The following is a 19,889-nucleotide window of genomic DNA, read 5'->3' as shown; positions in this document are numbered from 1 at the left end:
TTGAGTACCTGGGATGAGTGGGAGACACAGATGAGGGCAGAGTGAGGAGTCGGAGCATTACTTTGGTTACATTAAATTCGAGATGTCCAGCAGACTTCCATATCCAGGTCAACCAGCCTGGACTTCCTAGAGGTATAGATTTGGGTGACACAGACTCGTTGGTGGTGTTGAAAGCTGGATAACTGGAAGAGTTCTCCAAGGGGTTGAATGAAGACAAAGATGATCAGAGGGCACGAGGACAAGAGCTCAAGAGGACTGAGCTCTAGTGCACTCTGATATTTTAAGTTCAGAAAGAGGGAGTTAAAGACGCCGGCCAGCAAGGTGGGAGGAAACCTGGGAGCAGAGAGGAGAAATGGTTGCTGGAGGGAGTAGGAACAGGGCCAGATGCTGCTGGGCGGCCAAGTAAGATGAGCAGAGAGAGGCGGCGATGCACTCAGCTGTGCAGGACCATGACAGAACTATCCTCCAAGCCATTTTCCCCAGAGGAATCGGGCGGGGTTGACTCCTGGCTCCCCAGCCCTTTTCTTACATTCCACAGCATCCATGCACACTGGAGATGTTTGTTTTTGGTCTCGTTTTCCAAAGGGTAGGCTGAGAGCAAATGCTTATTTCCAACCTTGAAGGGTTTGTAAGAATGTGCAAATCTAGATGTGAGAGGGAGTTCAAAGACAAAAGCAAAGGCAGAGGAGTTGGGCTTAGGAAATTCCCCAATCTGTGGGCGAAAGGAATGGTAGTTGTGGTAAGGCAACGTTTTCCCACACTCGAGGCATTTTAAAATTAGGTATGCCACCAGCCCTGACTGTGGACAAGACAGTGGAAAAAGGCTTGAATCACAGTTAAGGGACTGAGTAGGAAAAAACACACATGAGATTGCTTCAGTAAGCAGTTTATGAAGTGGACAAGCATGTATTGAGCGCCTAGTGGGTATAGTTCAGGAACACACGCTCTAGAGCTAAGCAGTCCTGCCAGGTTTGAACCTGCCTCTATCATTTTTAAATAGTGCAGTCTTGGACCTGTTTGTCTCCATGTCTCTGCCTCCCCATTTTAAAACTGGAGATAATTACAGTACCTCTTCATGGAGTGAGTAATGTACAAAGGAAATGGAATAATATACTTCAAATGCCTAGCCCATTTGTTTAGGTATTCCATAAGCATTTGTTAGGTACCCATTATGTCAATGTGATCAGATGCCAGAAATGATGCAGAGAATAACTCTGGTCCCCGAGGAGCCGGCAGCCAAGCAGAGGTAACATGTTAAGTGAAATGAAATTATCAGTGATATAGCCTAAGTCTAGTCAGGGAAGGACCTAGGGGAAAAGGCTCTGTCTTAGGCATTAGGATTAGGGACTAAAGCTTAGTTAAGGCTGCTGCAAAACAATGTGTTTTCTTTCTTTTTTTTTTTTTTTTTTTTTTGAGACAGAGTTTCGCTCTTGCCTCCCAGGCTGGAGTGCAGTGGTGCGATCTTGGCTTACTGCAACCTCCACCTCTCAAGTTCAAGCAATTCTCCTGCCTCAGCCTCCCGAGTAGCTGGGATTACAAGTCCCCACCACCACAGCTACACCACCCAGCTAATTTGTGTATTTTTAGTAGAGACAGGGTTTCACCATGTTGGCCAAGCTTGTCTCGAACTCTTAACCTCAGGTGATCCACCTGCCTCAGCCTCCCAAAGTGCTGGGATTATAGGCATGAGTCACCACGCCCGGCCAAGAATGTGTTTTCAACATCATGTCTACATTATAGGACATCTCATGAGGCCTCATCATTGTGTGTTTCTGAGAGCTGGTTGATTCTGGAGGAGCATGGGGGACAAAGTCCTCCCAACACAGACTTTCTTCATTTCAGTTTGCTACCATTTGTATAGTCAAGGGTTTGAGCCAAGCTCTGCAAAGTAACCCATGTGATATGTTCCACAAAGTGAGTGCCAAGAAGGTATTTTCTCTCTTGCTGAGCGCTTTCTGGGAAAAGGGTGCCGATCGGGTGAAGATGACTTGAGCAAGGTGCCTTGTCATGGACTGCTGGACAGACCAGCCTCACATGGTGTCAGCCAGAACAGACTGTTCTCTGCAGTGAATCTGAGCCTTCAAGATCTGTGTAGGACATGATTTGGCTAAGACAGGAGATAACAGTGGAATTTTGTTCAGACTTCACACTCCATTTAAACCAAAAAATATAGTCTTCTCAAGATAGAACCAGCTTTTGCAAGCTCCTCCTGCAAACCTCCCAAGCCAAAGAAAAAAAAAAAAAAGAAAGAAAAAAACCATAGTTCTATCAGTAAACCTCTCAAACCACAGTCTATTCAAAGTACAGAGAGCTGAGAAAGAAAGGATGTTGCAAATTCTAAAGACATTTCTCTCTCACCCTTTTCGTCCTAAATCTATTGGCTTCAGTCTCTCAAAAGTGTGAGATGGAAATAATTAGATCATTTTCAGGAGTTCTTTCGGATTAGATTTTGAAGCTAAAAATCTTCCTTGGTGACTGGTAACTTTTAAAAACGTAAGGTGGTTTTACTGTGTCTCTCAAATCAAAAGAGTTCAGGTTCAGATCAAGAAAAGAGCAACAAAAACATTTGACTATTCAAGTGTTAAATTTTTCTTCCAGTTCTTTCTGCCCCTGAAATACAATTTCATCTCTTTTAACAATTTTATAAATCATTTTCCTTTGGGAAATAAAAGTTCCACACCCTCACCCAGTTTTACAGGTCAGGTTTTGTTTGGCCCCAAACCCATCGCTTGGGTCTTGGAGAGCAGACTCGTGTGATCGTTTATTTCTGGAGAGACCACATGCTCATCATCTCCTTTAGACATAATCAGCTTCAGCTTTGTAACTTTATGAACTTGAGAATGGGGGTGTTTGGGGTTGTTTTTCTGTCTTCAGTCCAAGAAATGTCAAAGCTTTCTATTCTGGATCACCCAGTAACCCAGATGCTAAGATCTATGAAACTCACAGAACTATTTTTTTTTAAGAGAACTATCTTTCTTAACGTTGCAATTCATCATGACTTTTATGATCTTCTACTTTGTGCTGATTTGCCAGGTGTTTGGAGAGCAAACCTAAGTAATTAAGGAGCCTAGCCTAGAAGAACCACCACTTCAGAAAGAGGAACTCAACAGGGTCCCATGGTGACCTTGACCTGGTGTGCAGCAGAGAAAAGAAGATAATTAGCCAGGCTGTTGCAGAGTTTTCAGATACAACTTTGGCTTGCATATCACACCATCCCGTCTGTTCTCCAACTCCCTGAAGAGGTTTCCCTTCTTGCCCTGAGTGTGTTAAGCAGTGTGGGGGCTGAGGGAACTAAAAAAGGTTGATCTGTCTAGATATTTTTAGGGGAGTGAGTTTTCAGAATGTGATCAGGAACAGATTAACACCTTCCATGCATATCTTTAGGCTTCATCCCCATTTTGGCAAATAAAAATCACCCCTCAGTTGTTTAACAAAGGAATTTCTAATCTTTAAAACAGATAGCTGACCCTGCTTCTCTGAGTCAGTTTGGAACTCAAGGGCACGTGGTGTCATGGAAGCTCAGCTGTGTACACATGGTGGGGGAGGGGGTATCAAACTGGAAGGTTACTACTCCCTTTTGCCAGCTCCTGCTTCTCCCTGTATTACTGGAATTTTGCTGAAAGGCACACCAAAGCCATTCTGATTGCCTGAGCTCGGCAAAGAAAGAATGTAGAGAATGAAATCTTGTCTCTAAAAAAAAATAAAAATAAAATTTAAAAAGTGAAACTGCAAAAGGCAGGAAAACGGTGAAAGAAAAAAATATGAACAAAGAAAAAGGACAACAAATTGAAAATAATATGGTAAATGTTAATCCAACTATATTAACAATGATTTTAAACATCGGTGGTCTAAATAAACCAATTTAAAGAAGAAAAAAAAAAGAATGTAGAGAAGGAATAAAGTCTGTTTTCAGGTGTTTTTGGTATTATCACCCTAGGAAGCACCAGGCAGCTGGTTATTCATAGTTACTGCTAAACAAACCTGATGATTGACGTGGACCAGTGGTCAGTAGGGGACTAAAAGGAGCTGCTTTCATCAGTAACATTCCTCTTTCCCTAGGATTTCAGAATGCATGGATAGTGAAGCTGAGACTGTCATGCAGCTCCGAAATGAGTTGAGAGACAAGGAGATGAAGCTGACGGACATCCGCTTAGAAGCTCTCAGTTCTGCCCACCAGCTGGACCAGCTCCGGGAGGCCATGAACAGGATGCAGGTGAGAGCCCAGTAGCATGGGCTGAGCTCAAGGCTGTCTATGAAGGAGCTCCCAGAGGCTGCTCTCCACTAAGCCCTAAGGGCTACATCAGAATCTGGTGGCAGCCCTCGCTTTCCCAGCCTCTATCTCTTTTCATTCCCTCCCACACATTGCTCAAAGACCAATCTTTTGGAAGAATAAGAGTACCCATGCCCTTCCTTTACATAATGCTTTTAGTGACTCCCCTGGTGCCTGTGGCATGTGGTGCAGTCTCCTCCACCTGGCCTTCAAGGCCTTCTACAGGGTCCTTTCCACTGTTAATCCACACCACCCTCCCCAGCTCCTCTTCCCAGAATCTACTCACCAACCAGATGGAGTCGCGACTGCCATCTTTGCATCCCTCTTTCATATCGTTCCCTCCACTGGGAATATTCCTCTGCACTCCAAGTTAGACCCTTCCCTTAATGCTCGGCCTGATGCCTGTCCAAGTCTTGCAGCTGGAGTTAGTGCCCTCATCTGAATCTTCTTGTAGATTTGTTCTTACAGCCCCTCCCACCTTCTGCCATGGAGTGAAGACATTTGGGTCTTCTGGGCTTTTTGCATACCTTTCTCTGGACATAGCACCAATGCCTTGCACATTGTAGGTTCTTCATGAATATTCATAGAATGAAAGATACCTCTGGAGTCTGCCAGGACCTTAATGGAGTCAGTTTTCCCAAAGGAGGTTCCCTGAAACACTCATTCCATGAGAAGCTCTATGAAAGGAGAACTCCTTGATCAAATATATTTGGAAAATTCTGCACACCATATGCCTCTGTTCGATTCATGGCGTAGAGGAACTCATTAAACGTTCTGAAAAGTCCTGCAGGAAAGAAGCCTGTAAAAGTCAGAGTTGCACAAACCTCTTAGATCATAAGACTCTTTTTTACTTAATCCTCAAGCAGCAGACTCTGGGAAGCATTTCAGAGGTCTTTTCAAAGGCCTGTTCTCTGAGTGGATGGACCTCCCCTGCCAGCATGTCTCCTGTCTACGGCAGGGGCAGCAAACACTGCTGAATCTCTCTGAGGGTGGTGTTCGCCTTGGGTGGGAGACCAGCCTGGTTTCTGCAGGGAACTTTCAGATCCTTCCTTCAGAAAAATCTTATTCACATTACTTCTGCCTACTAAGTGAGCTTCTCCATTACTCTTTGCAGAGTGAAATAGAGAAGCTGAAAGCCGAGAATGATCGGCTGAAGTCAGAGTCTCAAGGCAGTGGCTGCAGCCGGGCTCCTTCCCAAGTGTCCATCTCTGCCTCCCCAAGGCAGTCCATGGGCCTCTCCCAGCACAGCTTGAACCTCACTGAGTCAACCAGCCTGGGTGAGTGGCCTACAGGGTTTGGGGGCGGGACTGGACCTAGAGCTGGCACCCTGATCTCTAAGTGAGAACCCCAAAATAAGCAGACCAACAGATCAAACGGAGAGGCGACAGGCGTGTGTGCACTTGGGGTGTGTATGTGTCTGGGTGTGAGTCTGCTACCAACATGAACCCAGCCGTTAGACTGCTCTCATGCTTTGCTCCAGCACCCCAAATTCTCCAAGCCCTGAGCTTGGATCCCCTCGCCCACCATGCTGAGTTCTGTTTGATCCATTTTAAGAGGCTGACCTGCAAGCTGAATGCTGTACACAAACCCCATAGTAGCAGGTCCCAGTCGGGGCAGTGGCTTGGTCTATGATCTTCCTGTCTTCAGGATGGATTCCAGGCTGGCACAACCATCAGTGAACACAATCTAGGTTTTCTTTGTAAGCATATTAAGGCTGATGCTTTTATTTTGTATCCATGACGCTGCTGTTGCTGTTGTTTTGGTTGAGTCTCTCCCTCGCACTTCCATCCGGCAAGGTGCATTGTCAGCCTGCTGGTTCCTTGGTTGGTCCACCATTGGTTTCTGTGACTGCATTCTCCATTTTGCCCTCTCCTCTTCCCCTACCCGCCCACCCCCTGCACCCTGACACCTGTTTGTCCCACTGCTGTGCCAACCAGCAACGGGGGTGTCAGGAAGCTGGCTTTGCTGTCCCCATGTGCCTAAGGCTGTTGATGTTTTCCATTCGCAGACATGTTGCTGGATGACACTGGTGAATGCTCGGCTCGGAAGGAAGGAGGCAGGCATGTTAAGATAGTTGTCAGCTTTCAGGAGGAAATGAAGTGGAAGGAGGTTAGTTGGATCCCTTTCCCTGCTCTGCCTGTCCCTCCCCCAGGTAGAACTACCTAGCTTAGTGATCTAATTGTAAAACCTGTATCACCTCAGAGCCTAAGGTGATTTGGAAATACTACTAACGCTTCTCTTAACTAACCATAATTAATCCCTTGCAGCATTTTGACACAAGTAAAGTGTGTGAATGGCATTTCCCTTTCTCGTATGCTTGAAAGTCTAATAAAGAATACTAAAAATGGTCCCACGTTTCACTTTCATGTAATTAACTAAATGCTAACATCCATTGGAAAGGGCCTTTCTGAATGTAATGTATTCCCAAAGCACTTCAGAGGCAGCTATGCACATTTAGCATGTAAGGTACAGAAATAAGCTGACCACATGCAGCAGACCAAGAGCACCAGTTTTATGGGTCATCAGTCATCAAGAGTAGACATCTTGGTAGACATCAAGAGATGGAGATGCCAAGCCCTGGGAGCTTGCAGGTGGCCGAAGATAGAGCTGGTGGGGCATCCTGAATCACCAAGGCTGGAGAATCTGAGTTTTCCTAGTATGATTTCTGTTCACTTCCAAAGTCTATACCACTGCCAGAGACTATTTTGGGGTGGGGGCTAGAGTTGACATTGAAAGTTGAATTTTAGCCAGTGATTAAAGCCCAGTGATGCTTTGAATGACTATTTCTCGAATAAATGTGGAAAGGCCTCATGAGTCACCATTTCAATTTCCCTTGAGTTTTTTGTTTGTTATTTCTTAGTATTTCTAGCCAACATGCTATTGTAGTTTCAGACAGCTAGTGAACCCGCAGAACAAAGCATGTACAGCAAGAACTTTCTTAGGGGATTCCACTTTGTGGCTGGCTTGCTAGCCTCACAGTAGGGGGTAAGCTCAGGATTTTGGCACTTCCATTAGCATCATCTAGCCTTGAAAGATACAATAGATAGTTCCATTTTCAAAACATAGCTAGTAGAGTGATGGACTATCAGGAGAAACTCATTCTTTTTTTCTTTTTTTTTTTTTTTTGGAGGCAGAATCTTGTTCTGTCACCTAGAATGCAGTGGTGTGATCTTGACTCACTGCAGCCTCCGCCTCCTGGGTTCAAGCGATTCTTCTGCCTCAGCCTCCCGAGTAGCTGGGACTACAGGTGCCCACCACCACACCCAGCTAGTTTTTTTGTATTTTTAGTAGAGACGGGGTTTCACCATATTGGCCAGGCTGGTCTCGAACTCCTGACCTTGTGATCCACCCGCCTTGGCCTCCCAAAGTGCTGGGATTACAGGTGTGAACCACCATGCCCTGCTGGGACACTCATTCTTACAGTAAATGCAGGTATACCTTGTGGACTGTTTAGTCTGGTGATTGTCAATAGGAACAGATAGAGCATACATTTTACAAAAGTTTACAAGTCACCTTCAAAAGTTATATTATTCTGCATCACTATAGCATCCAGGTGAGGTTGGTTGACCAGGGATTATTATCCTCATTGTATAATTAAGAAACCCAAGACCCCAAGCGTTACTTATTTGAGGCCAGGGACAAGTGGTTGGGTCAGATCATCTCACTGCAAGACTGGTGCTCTTTTCTCTGCTGATTTTGCTTAGCTGCCATGTGTCACCTCCCCCACCCCTGCCCAACCACACTCCTGACTCTGCGTCCTTATGAGCATTTAAGGTATTTAAAACCCAATAGAATGGCATGTTCTATCAGCTTTTCTTTTATCAGTGTGATCTCATTAGCTGCCACTATGCAAAGCCCTGTGAACAGAGGTGCAAAAGAGTTAGAAAAAGATTGTTTTGAGAGTATTCTTCCCAGAGTTTTATTAGTTTTCTGAGTTGCACGTGTTGAGTTTTAACAAGAAGAAAAACAGTAAATGTTATTTAAAAACAAGAAAGAAGAAAAAATAGAAACACATTTTGTCCTGGCAATGTTTAAGATCTAGTAAGGAGATAAACTTGATATGCAAAAATAAGACAGAAATACCTAAAACTAAATATAAATTAGTACCGGATATATCATTATATAAGTTATGTACAAAATTGCCGAAGCAGTTTAAGCTCTGAGCCTGATGGGGTTAATCACTGAAGTCTTCCTGGAAGAGGTGAGTTTGTAAGCAAGGTTTGAAAAGACAAAGATGCTAGACAGGTGTGGAGAGTTCTGGAAAAGGAATATGTGATTTATGCCCTGTCTGACACATTTACTTAGCAGAAGGTTCCATATTCTAGAGAGGAAATCCTCTCTTCCTGACTCTTGGTCTGCTGTTTTAGCAGTAAAGCAGGGAAAGGTATTAAGACTATTACTTCCACCTAAGTTATACCTGGTATTAATACGAATAGGACTTTTATTCCCCTTTCAAACCACTGGCGGAGTTCTAAGGCAACCTGAGTCCTCTGCTGAACTGAGTCAGAAAAGATCCACCTGGTTTTCATCTGTGTACATTTCCTTACCCTTAGGATTCCAGACCACACCTCTTTCTTATTGGCTGCATTGGAGTTAGTGGCAAGACGAAGTGGGATGTGCTCGATGGGGTGGTTAGACGGCTGTTCAAAGTAAGTGTTTCAAGATGGCGGCTACAGCAAAATACCTAACACGGGCATCCGGGCCTGGGGAGGCAAAGAGAGGTTGATGTCTTGAGCTTGGCCATTTCTCAGACCTGTGCCCTTCCCTACATCTTTATGTTGCTGGAACTTATTCCCTGGCCCTCAAGGGAATGGAAGGACGATGGTAAGTACAGACTGGTGATTGGCCAAATTCTTTCCATCTGCCCTTTGCAGTGGTGGGCCAGCTAGTGAGTGTGATTTGAGCAACTCTTTGATCCTCTCACAGTGAATTGCTAATGTCCAACTCTTCACCTTAGAATTGTGTCTTAGGACATATGTTTTGGAGTATGTAATCTGTGGCCAGGGCTTAGACATCAGATTTCTAGCCTTCATTTTGGGGGATTTGATCCGATTTGCCTGGTATGCTATGCCACCACTTCAGAGTCTTTGATTTGTTTTACGAGTGACATTAATGTCTGATCGATGGCCAGGCTCAAGGATGTTGCCATACTTATTTCTCTATTCTTTTTAATCACATCATTAGATTGGGTGTTTGCCACAGGATAAATAACTAATGAGTACCAAGGTGAACCTTGAAACACATGGTGATTTGAAGGAAGCTTTTGGTACATTTTTTCTATTGTCCTGAAGTAAGTCAACAATTATAAGTGCTCATTAATCATATTCCCTGAGTAGTAATAGTAGCCCACGTTTTTTGTGCCAGAGACTATGCCAAGCCCCTTATATTACCCCATTTAAAGGTGAAGAAAGTGAGGGTCAGGTTGGGCTGTTCAAGGTCATGGATCTAGACTTAGATCACGTTGGTCTAGTTTAGTTGGTCTGACTTCAACTCCTAACTTAACTATTACGTTGGTGCAAAAGTGATTGCACCAACATAGTTACTTTTGCAACAACCTAATAGTACACTGTAGTTTCTTTCTAATAGCTAGATCCAAGTAGCCTCATACGGAGAGAATTCTGTTTTTTGACTGGAGATTGTTCCCCATCCTGGTAAGAAGCCAGCCTGTAGAAATGAGACCAGAGAAGACGTATGAATGGCTTAGGATGGACCGATTCTCCTATCTAGGCCAAAAACATATCTCTGGTGATGGGCAGTTGGGACATCCTTGGATTAGAATACCAGTTTGGGCTGAAAAGAGGCACATTGGCATCATAGTAAGTGAGGAAATGAGACCATGTAAGGCCTATTACTGGGATTCCACCGAAGTCCTTGTGCAGTCACCTCCTAGTACATGGACCTTAGTTCTACATTTACTAACCTAAAACCTTTTGTTCACTCAACTGAGAGGGAACACTTTCCAAATTAAACACACATTTTCCTTCTCAAAGATCTAGAGCTGATTTTTGCGAGCAGCCTGCATTTTAATCTCTTTGTATGATCTTTGAGCCAAAAGAAGGGAATGGAAGAGAGATTTCCTGTCAAAATTACTTTTTCGTGAATTTTCCAGCACCATTCACAGGCCCTGATGTCTTCAAGATTTCAGCCGAACTTAGGAAAAGCAGCCTGGCTTTTCCGTGCTTGGTTCATCCAGACTAAACGTTCACAACCTTGTTAGGGTTTTTTGTTTTGTTTTGTTTTGTTTTGTTTTTCCACTCCTAACCAAATAAATCTGTACTTTAAGAGGCCTGTGGTACTTGGGCATTATCCCCTTAGAAAGTCAGTTCTTCTCCCCCTCATCCCACAGCTCAATTTCAACTCAGACATCTGAGAAAGAAGAGAAGATGATCATAAATCACCCAATGAAAACATGAGTCATGGGCAGATTTTAGCCACATCTTTGATGGAGTCTTTATTTTTTATTTTTTCCAGGAATACATCATTCATGTCGACCCAGTGAGTCAGCTAGGGCTGAATTCAGACAGTGTTCTTGGCTACAGCATTGGAGAAATCAAGCGCAGCAACACTTCCGAAACACCGGAGCTGCTTCCTTGTGGCTATCTGGTTGGAGAGAACACAACCATCTCAGTGACTGTGAAAGGTAATTGAGCTGGTTGCAGAGGTCGGAGCTTTCAGGAATTACAGTTTTCATTTTGTAACTTGGCAGAGGCACTTGTGGCCACAGTTTTGTTTGTGCACATGTTTGTGGGCTGTTTTCTCCCTTCCAACAGTTACTCTACGCAAGTTGAACCGTCTTTTGCTTTTTCAACCACCTTAGGAAACAAAATCATTTTAGTTTATTGCTGCAATTATCTAACAAAAGATCCCATTAGCCTTATGACTCTGAGATGATGGAATCTTAATAACTCTGTTGCAATAGGGCTTTACCAATACTGATGAATTACTCTTGCCAGCAAGCTTTGGACACAATCCCATTCTACAGATGGGAAAACCACGACTTGCTATAGGCTGCAGGAGTCACTCTGAGCATCCTGATGAAACTGCTAAAGCTTGTGCCCACGCATGGTGCTGCTAGAGCTTCCGGTTTCTCATTACCTAGCGATATTAAGCCTCAGGCCAGTGCATTCCCTAGAACTCTAGGCCCACAAAGTTCACTCAGGAAAAAAAAGCTTCACTGCCAAGCAATTCTGGAAAGCTACATCGTTATCCCCATTTGTGTTTAGGGGACAGGAGTGCACTGGTACATCAAAGGCTCTGTCATTCAGTGTCCTAACTCCTGCTGTTAAAAAGGCTGTTTAGGCTGGGCGCGGTGGCTCACGCCTGTAATCCCAGCACTTTGGGAGGCCGAGGCAGGCAGATCACCTGAGGTCGGGAGTTCGAGACCAGCCTGACCAACATGAAGAAACCCTGTCTCTACTAAAAATACAAAAAATTGCCCAGGCATGGTGGCACATGTCTATAATCCCAGCTACTAGGGAGGCCGAGGCCAGAGAATCACTTGAACCTGGGAGGCGGAGGTTGCGGTGAGCCGAGATCGTGCCATTGCACTCTAGCCTAGGCAACAGGAGTGAAACTCCATCTCAAAAAAAAAAAAAAAAAAAAAGGCTGTCTAATCCAATCTGTCCCAAATTTATTTGATTGTAAAACCGCATCATTTCCTATATGTTATGGATCACCTGAATATAGACTTTCATAAATACCGTACTAGGCTCATTCTTTGTGTTGTCCCATTTCTTTCTTCCCTGAAAGGCCCTCCTCTTGACTGCAGTTTTGCAGTTGTTTGACACAAGATGTATTTCTTGGTTGGTAGAGTTTCCAGAAGCACCCCACCATTTTCCATCAGCAGGAATTAAGATCTTGCTCTGCAGGTGGCAAGTGGCACATACTGCTTGAGCCTCACACAGCCTTCTCCTGCTGGCAAGTGAAATGCCACAATTGTGCCCTTGGGCTATAAGTGACAGAAACAGACTCAAAAGTAGCTACAGGTAAAAAGGAAATGTATGGGCTCATGGCCCTGGGAAATGCAGGAGCATACCTCAAGCACAGCTGGATCCAGGTGCTCAGACAGTGAATCAGGACAAGGCCTGCCTCAGAGTTGCCTGTCACGGCTGTGCTTATTTATTGAACTCTTTGCACGTGGTTGATGAAAGGGCCCCTGGTAGCCCAATTCCTTCTTCTAGCTTAGGAACCTGAAGGAAAGAGGGATTTGGGGGAAAATGTAACAGATAATTCCTAGGGATGACTCTGGCCCACTATAAGTCAAAGGCCCGTCACTGAATTGGTCATTGTGACTAGGGAGAGGATTTGTCCGAGCCTGCTCACAAGCCTGTCCCTTTGGGTGGATGGAGGAGCTGGATTGGTTCCACTTGAACCACCAGGAATGAGCTCCCCATGGGAAAGAAGAGTTCTACCATGAGGGGAAGCAGGAAGGAGTACCAGACACACTGGAACGATCGTCCTCAACAAGAACCCTTTCAGGAGAGCCTTTTATGTCCTGGGTTCAAATTGCATTTCATCCCTCCTGCCAAGCGTGCCTTGTTCACTTGCTGGTTTTACAGGTGAGCATTACAAGGGACTGAGGGGTAAAAGGAATGGCCTAGCCTCTCTAGAAAGTAACAAGACTACTTGCCTCTATGGAGCGTGCCACCCCTCTGCAGACCCTGATCCGTCGCTGCTGCCAACACATCAAGTTTCAGCACCTCAAGGGATCAGCTCGGTTTATTTTTCAGTGATACCTGACTCTTCTCTTTCCTAAAGTACTTAAAACTTATGACTTCAAGGCACTAAAAACCACTCAAAGATTTGAGCTGAAAGAGTTGTCTGAGCTGCAGTGATTCACTTCAGTGGTACCGGGGAAGGGGGTTCGACTTTGCATTTCCTGAAGTGAGCTCATCGGCAAAATAGTCACTCCCTGTGGGGTTTACGGCAGAAGACTGAAACAGAGCAGTATATATGTACAGAGAGGGTGTTCTAGTGGGTTTTTCCTGTGTTTATTAATATTAAATGTAGAGACCCTGCACTCCATACTTTGCATTGAGGTTTGAGCAAGTGTACGCTACATCAAGCTCAGTAGCAGGAAAATGTTAGGCTTGTCCCTAGCAGATAAGGTATCTGGGGGCCTTTGTCATGTTCATTCTGGAAGAGTCACTGCATTTAGGGGTTATGTGATTGCGGGAAGACTGGAAACAAACATATAGATGCTTTGGGGGTATCTGCTAGCAGTGACTGAGTATGTAGAAGGAATTTGCTATTACAAAACAGTAAATACTCTTCAGTTTACTTTTCATTAATTCTGCTGGTTTCTTGAGAGTAGCTTTTAAACAATGACCTGAGGTTCTGGACAGCCAACCTTGGATGGATCTTCTCTTAGAGACAGTATCCAAAAGATACCTCTTGTGAAGCCAACCACCTTGATTGATGACATTGCCCCAGATAGGAAAGGGAAAGGATAAGTTTCCACTTGATGTTGTTGAGGACCAAGAGTCCCAGCTAACAACATTTCAGGCTTTCAGGCTAGGTCTGCCAGTATTCACATTCCAGAATCAAATGATCCCGCCTTGCATTCTTCTTCCTTTTAAAAACAAAAGTGCTGTTGCCTTCATGGCACGTCTTAGTGTGGATAGCAGTGGTACCTGGCATGTGGGAGGGAGCAGGGTGAAGAGGCAACCTCAGGGTTGTGATAGACAGGACTCAGGTTTGGTTTGGGCAGATGCCATAGGTATAGTATACATAGCATATGTATAGTAAATATATATATATGTATATATGTGTGTGTGTGTATAGTAGAGGTGTGCATGTGTGTGTGTGTGTAGTAAGTATAGTAAATCCAGACAGGCAAATAGAGCCCAGAGCCTTATGAATTCTGCAGAGGACAGATGGGGACTGAGAGCCCAAATGTTCAAGGTGAGTTTGAGTCTGGGAAGTTAGCCAAGACAGGAGACAGAAGCATGTGGCATTGATGAACAGGGAGGTGACTTCCTAGAGCAGCAGCACTTTGCTGTCAGCTTCCAGTGTCCCTGGGTGTGCAGGAATCTCAGGTGAGTAGGCTGCCGAGGAAAGGAATAACCTCAGGTCTTGGCAGTCCCAGATAGGCAAGCACAGAGAGCTACCTTTTCTACAGGACTTCAGACGCTTCCTGTCTCTCCCAAACGCAGGGCTCGCAGAAAACAGCCTGGACTCACTGGTGTTTGAGTCCTTGATTCCCAAGCCCATCCTGCAGCGCTACGTCTCCCTCCTGATAGAGCACCGTCGGATCATTCTCTCTGGCCCCAGCGGCACTGGGAAAACCTACCTGGCCAACCGGCTGTCTGAGTATATGGTGCTTCGAGAGGGACGGGAGTTGACAGACGGGGTTATCGCCACTTTTAACGTGGACCATAAGTCCAGCAAGGTGAGGAGGTCATTCTGAGTCTGCTGTATTTTTTGGCCCTTTCGAAACTGATGATATCATCAGGCTAGTGCCTGATGGGAAAACAGCTTTTCCTATCAGCTCTCCTTGGGTGGTTTTAGAAAGCCCAGTGAAGGAGATCCAGAGGGAGCTAGCAGAAAGGAAGGCTCCACTCTGATCCTCCCAGTAGGAAGTTCCATCTGTGGTTAAGCTGATCGAGCTCATTTATGATGCTCAGTCCTGGTGGTTCTTTAATGTTATGCAAGATACATCTGTTGCAGTTTACCAAGAAGTTGTCATGTGTGTACTGGGTGTTACTGATTTTCCAAAATAAAATATGTTTGGAACAATAATGACACAATTAACAAAAATAACAATAATAAAAACAATAGAAGCCCACATTTATGGACTGCTTGCCCCATCGCCAGCAAACACCTTCTCGCAGCAATACCTTCAAGGGAGTAGTTGTCACCATCCCCATTTTGCAGAGAAGGAAACAGAGGCTTAAAGCAGATTGGTCCTGCGCCTAAGACCACTCAGATGGTACTAAGTGGTAGAACTGAAGCTTAAGTCAAAATCTTGGACTCTAGAGCCCTGTGGCCAGCAAATAGGTTGGATCCTGCTTCACAGTGAGCAATGGAAACCAGTTTGAATGGAGCCCGACCTGGTCCCAGCTGAGAGTTGGAAAGTGCTTTCTCAGACCTGTTCATTCATGCATTAGTGAGCACTGATGGATAATTGACTCTAGCTGGCCCTGTGCAAAGGGGCCTGAGGATCAAATGTGGATTGGAAATGACTCCTTGGCCTTAAGGATCACCTGGTGTGCTTGAAGACACAGGTTCCTAGACCTCGCTTGATGGTCTATTTCATTAGGTTGTTTGAGGCTGGGCATCTGTACCATCTACAAGCTCCCCAAGTAACTTGATGTAGGTGCAGGACAAGAGAGACGTACCCAGAGCCCTTCTGTTGAGAGCCTTTGTGTGAGTTAGGGAACTTCTCCTGGGACCAGTAAGTGAAGGCTCTGCAGGTATGGGGAGCCACGTGCTTGGGGCCCAGAGATCACGGTGAAGAGGGACTAAAGGAACCAGTCACTTTAAAAGGTGGGCTTCTTCTACTGCTAACAAGTCATATTTTGACTTAAAATGGAGGCCCAGGGTGGATGGGTGCTGGTAGGAGAGGGAGAAGATATTACCCCCTGAGCAAGCAGGCTCGCATCTAAGACAGGCCAGTGTGGTGAAGATACTGACTGGAGCAGGAACCCAGCTCTGACCCATGCCCACTGCTTACCCACTGTGCACTCTCAGGCCAGGCACCTGATCGTACCATGCCTCAGCTTCTCCATCTGTAAAATGGAGGTAATCATACTACTCACTTCTAGGTTACTGTGGGACTACAGAAGTTCCGGTGTGTAAGGCTCTTAAAGCCCTGCCTGGCTCTAAGTGATGCCAGCTATCATGATGATGACAGTAATGGCAGGCAGCCATCGTAGGTTCTCTGCCAGCTCCTTACCTTGCCATTTCAGCCTTTTCCACAGATGCACCATTATTCTTCCTCTTCCATTTTTGACATGCATCCGTTACCCCAGGCATGCAGGGCTGTGTTCTAGTCCCTGCTGAGCCAATGCCCCACCCATTCGCCAAGGTTAAATCCAAAGCCTGCCCTTTCAGCAGGATTTCCCCAAGCCCGGTGCATGTAGACTCATCTTCCCTGTGCTGTGTGTTGTGTCTGCCACAGCACTACTCAGCCTGACTTAAGTGTGTGTCTGGCTCCTCTGCTGCTCTGATGTGTAGAGGGCTTCTGTGTATATAGCTCTCAGGCCACATACATACAGAGCACAGTGCTGTGCTTTTACCCCAGGCTCAAGGTTTTCAGTCACTGGGTGAATACTGACTGTAAGGCAGGACCCAGTCCTAACTCATCCCATGCCCACTCTGCATCCCCTGAGCACCAAGCCAATGCCCTGTAATAGGCAGGCACCCGGAATGTGTTCACAGGGCAGCATCATGAAGGGCCTTTCCGCCTCCACTGGCTTGGGTGAGGCAAAGACCCTGAGCAGTGTGTCTTCACTGAGTACATTCACCAACTTGTTCTCCTTCGGCCTTCCTGGCCACCATAGGAATTGCGCCAGTACCTGTCCAACCTTGCTGACCAGTGCAACAGTGAGAACAATGCTGTGGACATGCCCCTCGTCATCATCCTGGACAACCTACACCACGTGAGCTCTCTGGGCGAGATCTTCAACGGGCTGCTCAACTGCAAGTACCACAAATGGTAAAGGCTGGTTCTGGACCTCATAGCCCCCGGGAGAGAGTGCTGCCACCTTATGGGGCACTGTGCACACAGGCGGCCCAGGGCCGGTGTGGGAGTGAAGCTGTGCGCACACATAGGGTTGGGAGGGGGAGGTGGCTAGCTGTCCACCGGCCTGGAAGCACAGGGCCGTGGGCCTCTGTGACCACCTTGTTCTCTAGCTTGACTTGAACTCACAGCTTTCTTTTCCTTTGTTTTACCCACAGCCCTTACATAATTGGCACAATGAACCAGGCTACCTCTTCGACTCCCAACCTGCAGCTTCACCATAACTTCAGGTCAGTTTTCCCTTCCCTTGTCCAGTTAAACTCTGGAATCACAAAGAGGGAAAGCAAGAAGGGGCGAGTAGAGACGCCTGCATTGAGTATGTGTTGTATGCTACTTAAGCATTTTTCTCAGCTTAATCCATTTAATTTTAACTTCAGCCTCAAGTAATTACATTTACCACTCTCCGTTTACAAATGGGGAAACTGAGGCCCAGAGACTTCAGTGACTTGGGTGAGGTCACACACTGGTCAGTGGCAGAGTGGAACTTGCACTCAGGTCTCTGCCTCTGAGTCCTGCTGTCACAGGGTCAAAGGAGCAGCTCTGGAAGGGACTGCAGGTGACCCTGCTGCCCTCTTGTTACCAGTGGCGTCTCTCTGTCCCAAGTGAACATGAGCAACGGCAGCTTTTACCTAAAATGTCCCCACCTAGCTGGGCCTGTGGGCCCTCGAGTCCCAGCTGCTGTGACTCCCTGCCAGCTCATCTTCCCTGCCCCGCTGCCACAGCACCATGCTGGTGCTCTCTCACGGCCAGGGTGTGGGAGGAACCGTTCTCCTCGGTTGTGCTAGGTTGCATTACTGTCTGATTGACATCGCCAAACACCCCTTGCCCCATATAATGAATCTCAGTTGACTTCACCTCTCCTGCCTGGGTCCTTAGAGGTGGATGTGAAGCTGTCTCCTGGGCTGGGACCCCCGGCTCATTTCCACTGGCCATTCTGCAGGCATCTCTGAGGGAGATCTATTGAAAGTGGGTCTGAATGTAATTACCAGAGAAATGTTGACTCCTCCAGCACACTGAGAGCATGGCTCACCCTGCATTTAGGCTGTCCTGGTCTTGTTCATGCTTTCCCCTAACTATCCCTCAAGTCCATCGTCCTCCTCTTCCCCCCATCACTGCCCCATCATCACCCAGCACACCATTGCCATCACCTAGTCAGTACGTCTGCTTGCAGCCTCCCCGCTGCACCCTGTAGCCAATCCTCTGCACTGTGGCAGCCAGACCAGAGTGAGCATTCTAGAGTGCACATCTGACCATAGAACTCTCGTGCTTAAAGTCCTTCAGTAACTCCAGCTCCCTATGGCCTGCAGAATGAAATCCAGACTCCGTGGATTGGCAGGTCAAGTCTGAACTTCAGTCACACTAAACTTCTGGTAGTTTCTGCAAACACCCATGCTATTTCCCATGCCTTTGCGAAAGCTGCAGCATCACCCCACTTCTGACCCTAACACCTGCTCCTGCCTTTCCTTATGTTGCTGCCCATTAACTGTCCAGTCTCAGCCCAGACATCCCCTCCTCTCAGGAGCCCTCCCTGATTCCCTTAGGCTTCATCATATTTCATTTCTCTCTTTGCCTGTCTGCCTCCTCCACCAGACTGTGAGCTCCTGGGGACCAGGACTGTGTCTTAGTCATAGTGATAGTTCCATAGCGTAGCACAGGGTCTGACACCAAGCACAAGAGGCAGTTTATCTCAGTGGGTACAGCCTAGCCGCTGGAGCCAGGCTTCTTGGTTCCCATCTTAGCTCTTCAATTAACTAGCTGTTTGATCCTGGAAAAGTTACATGACCTGTCTGTTCCTTAGCATTTCTGTCTGTAAAATGGAGGTGGTGATAATATCTATGTTAGAGGGTTGCTATGAGGAACTGTGAGTTAATACATAGTTACAATGTTTAGAACTGTTCGGTGCATCGCTAATCCAATTTGTTGCATTAGCATATACACCTTCTGTTTCTAACATGCTTTGGTTCCTGAGGTCAGCCATCATTTGGATCACTGTCATCTTGAAAAGTGTTTCTGACTTCCTCCAGATGGGTGCTTTGTGCCAACCACACGGAGCCTGTGAAGGGTTTCCTTGGCCGGTTCCTGAGGAGGAAGCTCATGGAAACAGAGATCAGTGGGCGGGTGCGCAATATGGAGCTGGTAAAAATCATCGACTGGATTCCCAAGGTCTGGCATCACCTCAACCGCTTCCTGGAGGCTCACAGTTCCTCAGACGTCACCATCGGTGGGTGGGAGACTGGGTTGAGGGGGTGGGCTGGCATCCTCAGGTGCCCATCCTCTGGGCCGTGGCCAGGACAGCACTTTGCAGGCACAGTCAGCAGAAGCTGGACTGTCCATAAAGATAGAAAGGGGGCAGAGGGACAGTCACAGACCAGGCAGACCCCAGATTGCTAGTGGTCTGCAGAAGAGAGATGTGTCCATCCTGGCCCGATGTAGAAACTGCTAGCTCACTAAAGAGCTCCCACCTCAAGGTCCCCCCAGGCTGAAGCTACCCTCAGGATTGGCTTTGCTTGAAAAATGAAGTTTTACCAGCATTTCTGAAAGCTGGACATTTAGAACAGAGAAAAAAGATCACTAACCATCCCACCATCTTGACATAATTTTCATTATTCGAACTAAGATTTCTGTCCTTGTTCATATATATATATTTACACTTTATGTAGTGGCAATCATAGCATACATATAACATGTTCCTTTTGGCCAGGCATGGTGGCTCCTGCCTGTTATCTCAGTATTTTGTGAGGCCAAGGCAGATGGATCATCTCAGGTTAAGAGTTCGAGACCAGCCTGGCCGACATGGTGAAACTGCGTCTCTACTCTAAAAATACAAAAAATTAGCTGGGTTTGGTGGCATGCACCTGTAATCCCAGCTACTCAAGA

The 19,889-nt window shown here is 46.2% G+C and overlaps 1 protein-coding gene across 4 annotated transcripts in view; it reads left to right on the top strand.

Moving 5' to 3' along the window:
- Positions 1-19,889, top strand: part of NAV2 (neuron navigator 2) — an 808,709-nt gene that overhangs the window by 767,790 nt on the left and 21,030 nt on the right. For all 4 annotated transcript variants that reach the window (XM_011965412.1, XM_011965411.1, XM_011965410.1 and 1 more), the window contains 9 exons: positions 4,060-4,213; positions 5,385-5,547; positions 6,279-6,379; positions 8,824-8,919; positions 10,742-10,910; positions 14,425-14,660; positions 16,774-16,928; positions 17,171-17,242; positions 19,037-19,233. In XM_011965412.1, coding sequence (XP_011820802.1) covers positions 4,060-4,213; positions 5,385-5,547; positions 6,279-6,379; positions 8,824-8,919; positions 10,742-10,910; positions 14,425-14,660; positions 16,774-16,928; positions 17,171-17,242; positions 19,037-19,233 — 1,343 coding nt within the window. The remainder of the gene's footprint in view (positions 1-4,059; positions 4,214-5,384; positions 5,548-6,278; positions 6,380-8,823; positions 8,920-10,741; positions 10,911-14,424; positions 14,661-16,773; positions 16,929-17,170; positions 17,243-19,036; positions 19,234-19,889) is intronic.

Source organism: Mandrillus leucophaeus, unplaced genomic scaffold (assembly GCF_000951045.1).
Source record: "Mandrillus leucophaeus isolate KB7577 unplaced genomic scaffold, Mleu.le_1.0 Scaffold723, whole genome shotgun sequence".
In the NCBI taxonomy this organism is placed as follows: domain Eukaryota; kingdom Metazoa; phylum Chordata; class Mammalia; order Primates; family Cercopithecidae; genus Mandrillus; species Mandrillus leucophaeus.
Note: the sequence above shows the minus strand (reverse complement) of the source record. Positions and strands in the feature narration are given on the sequence as shown.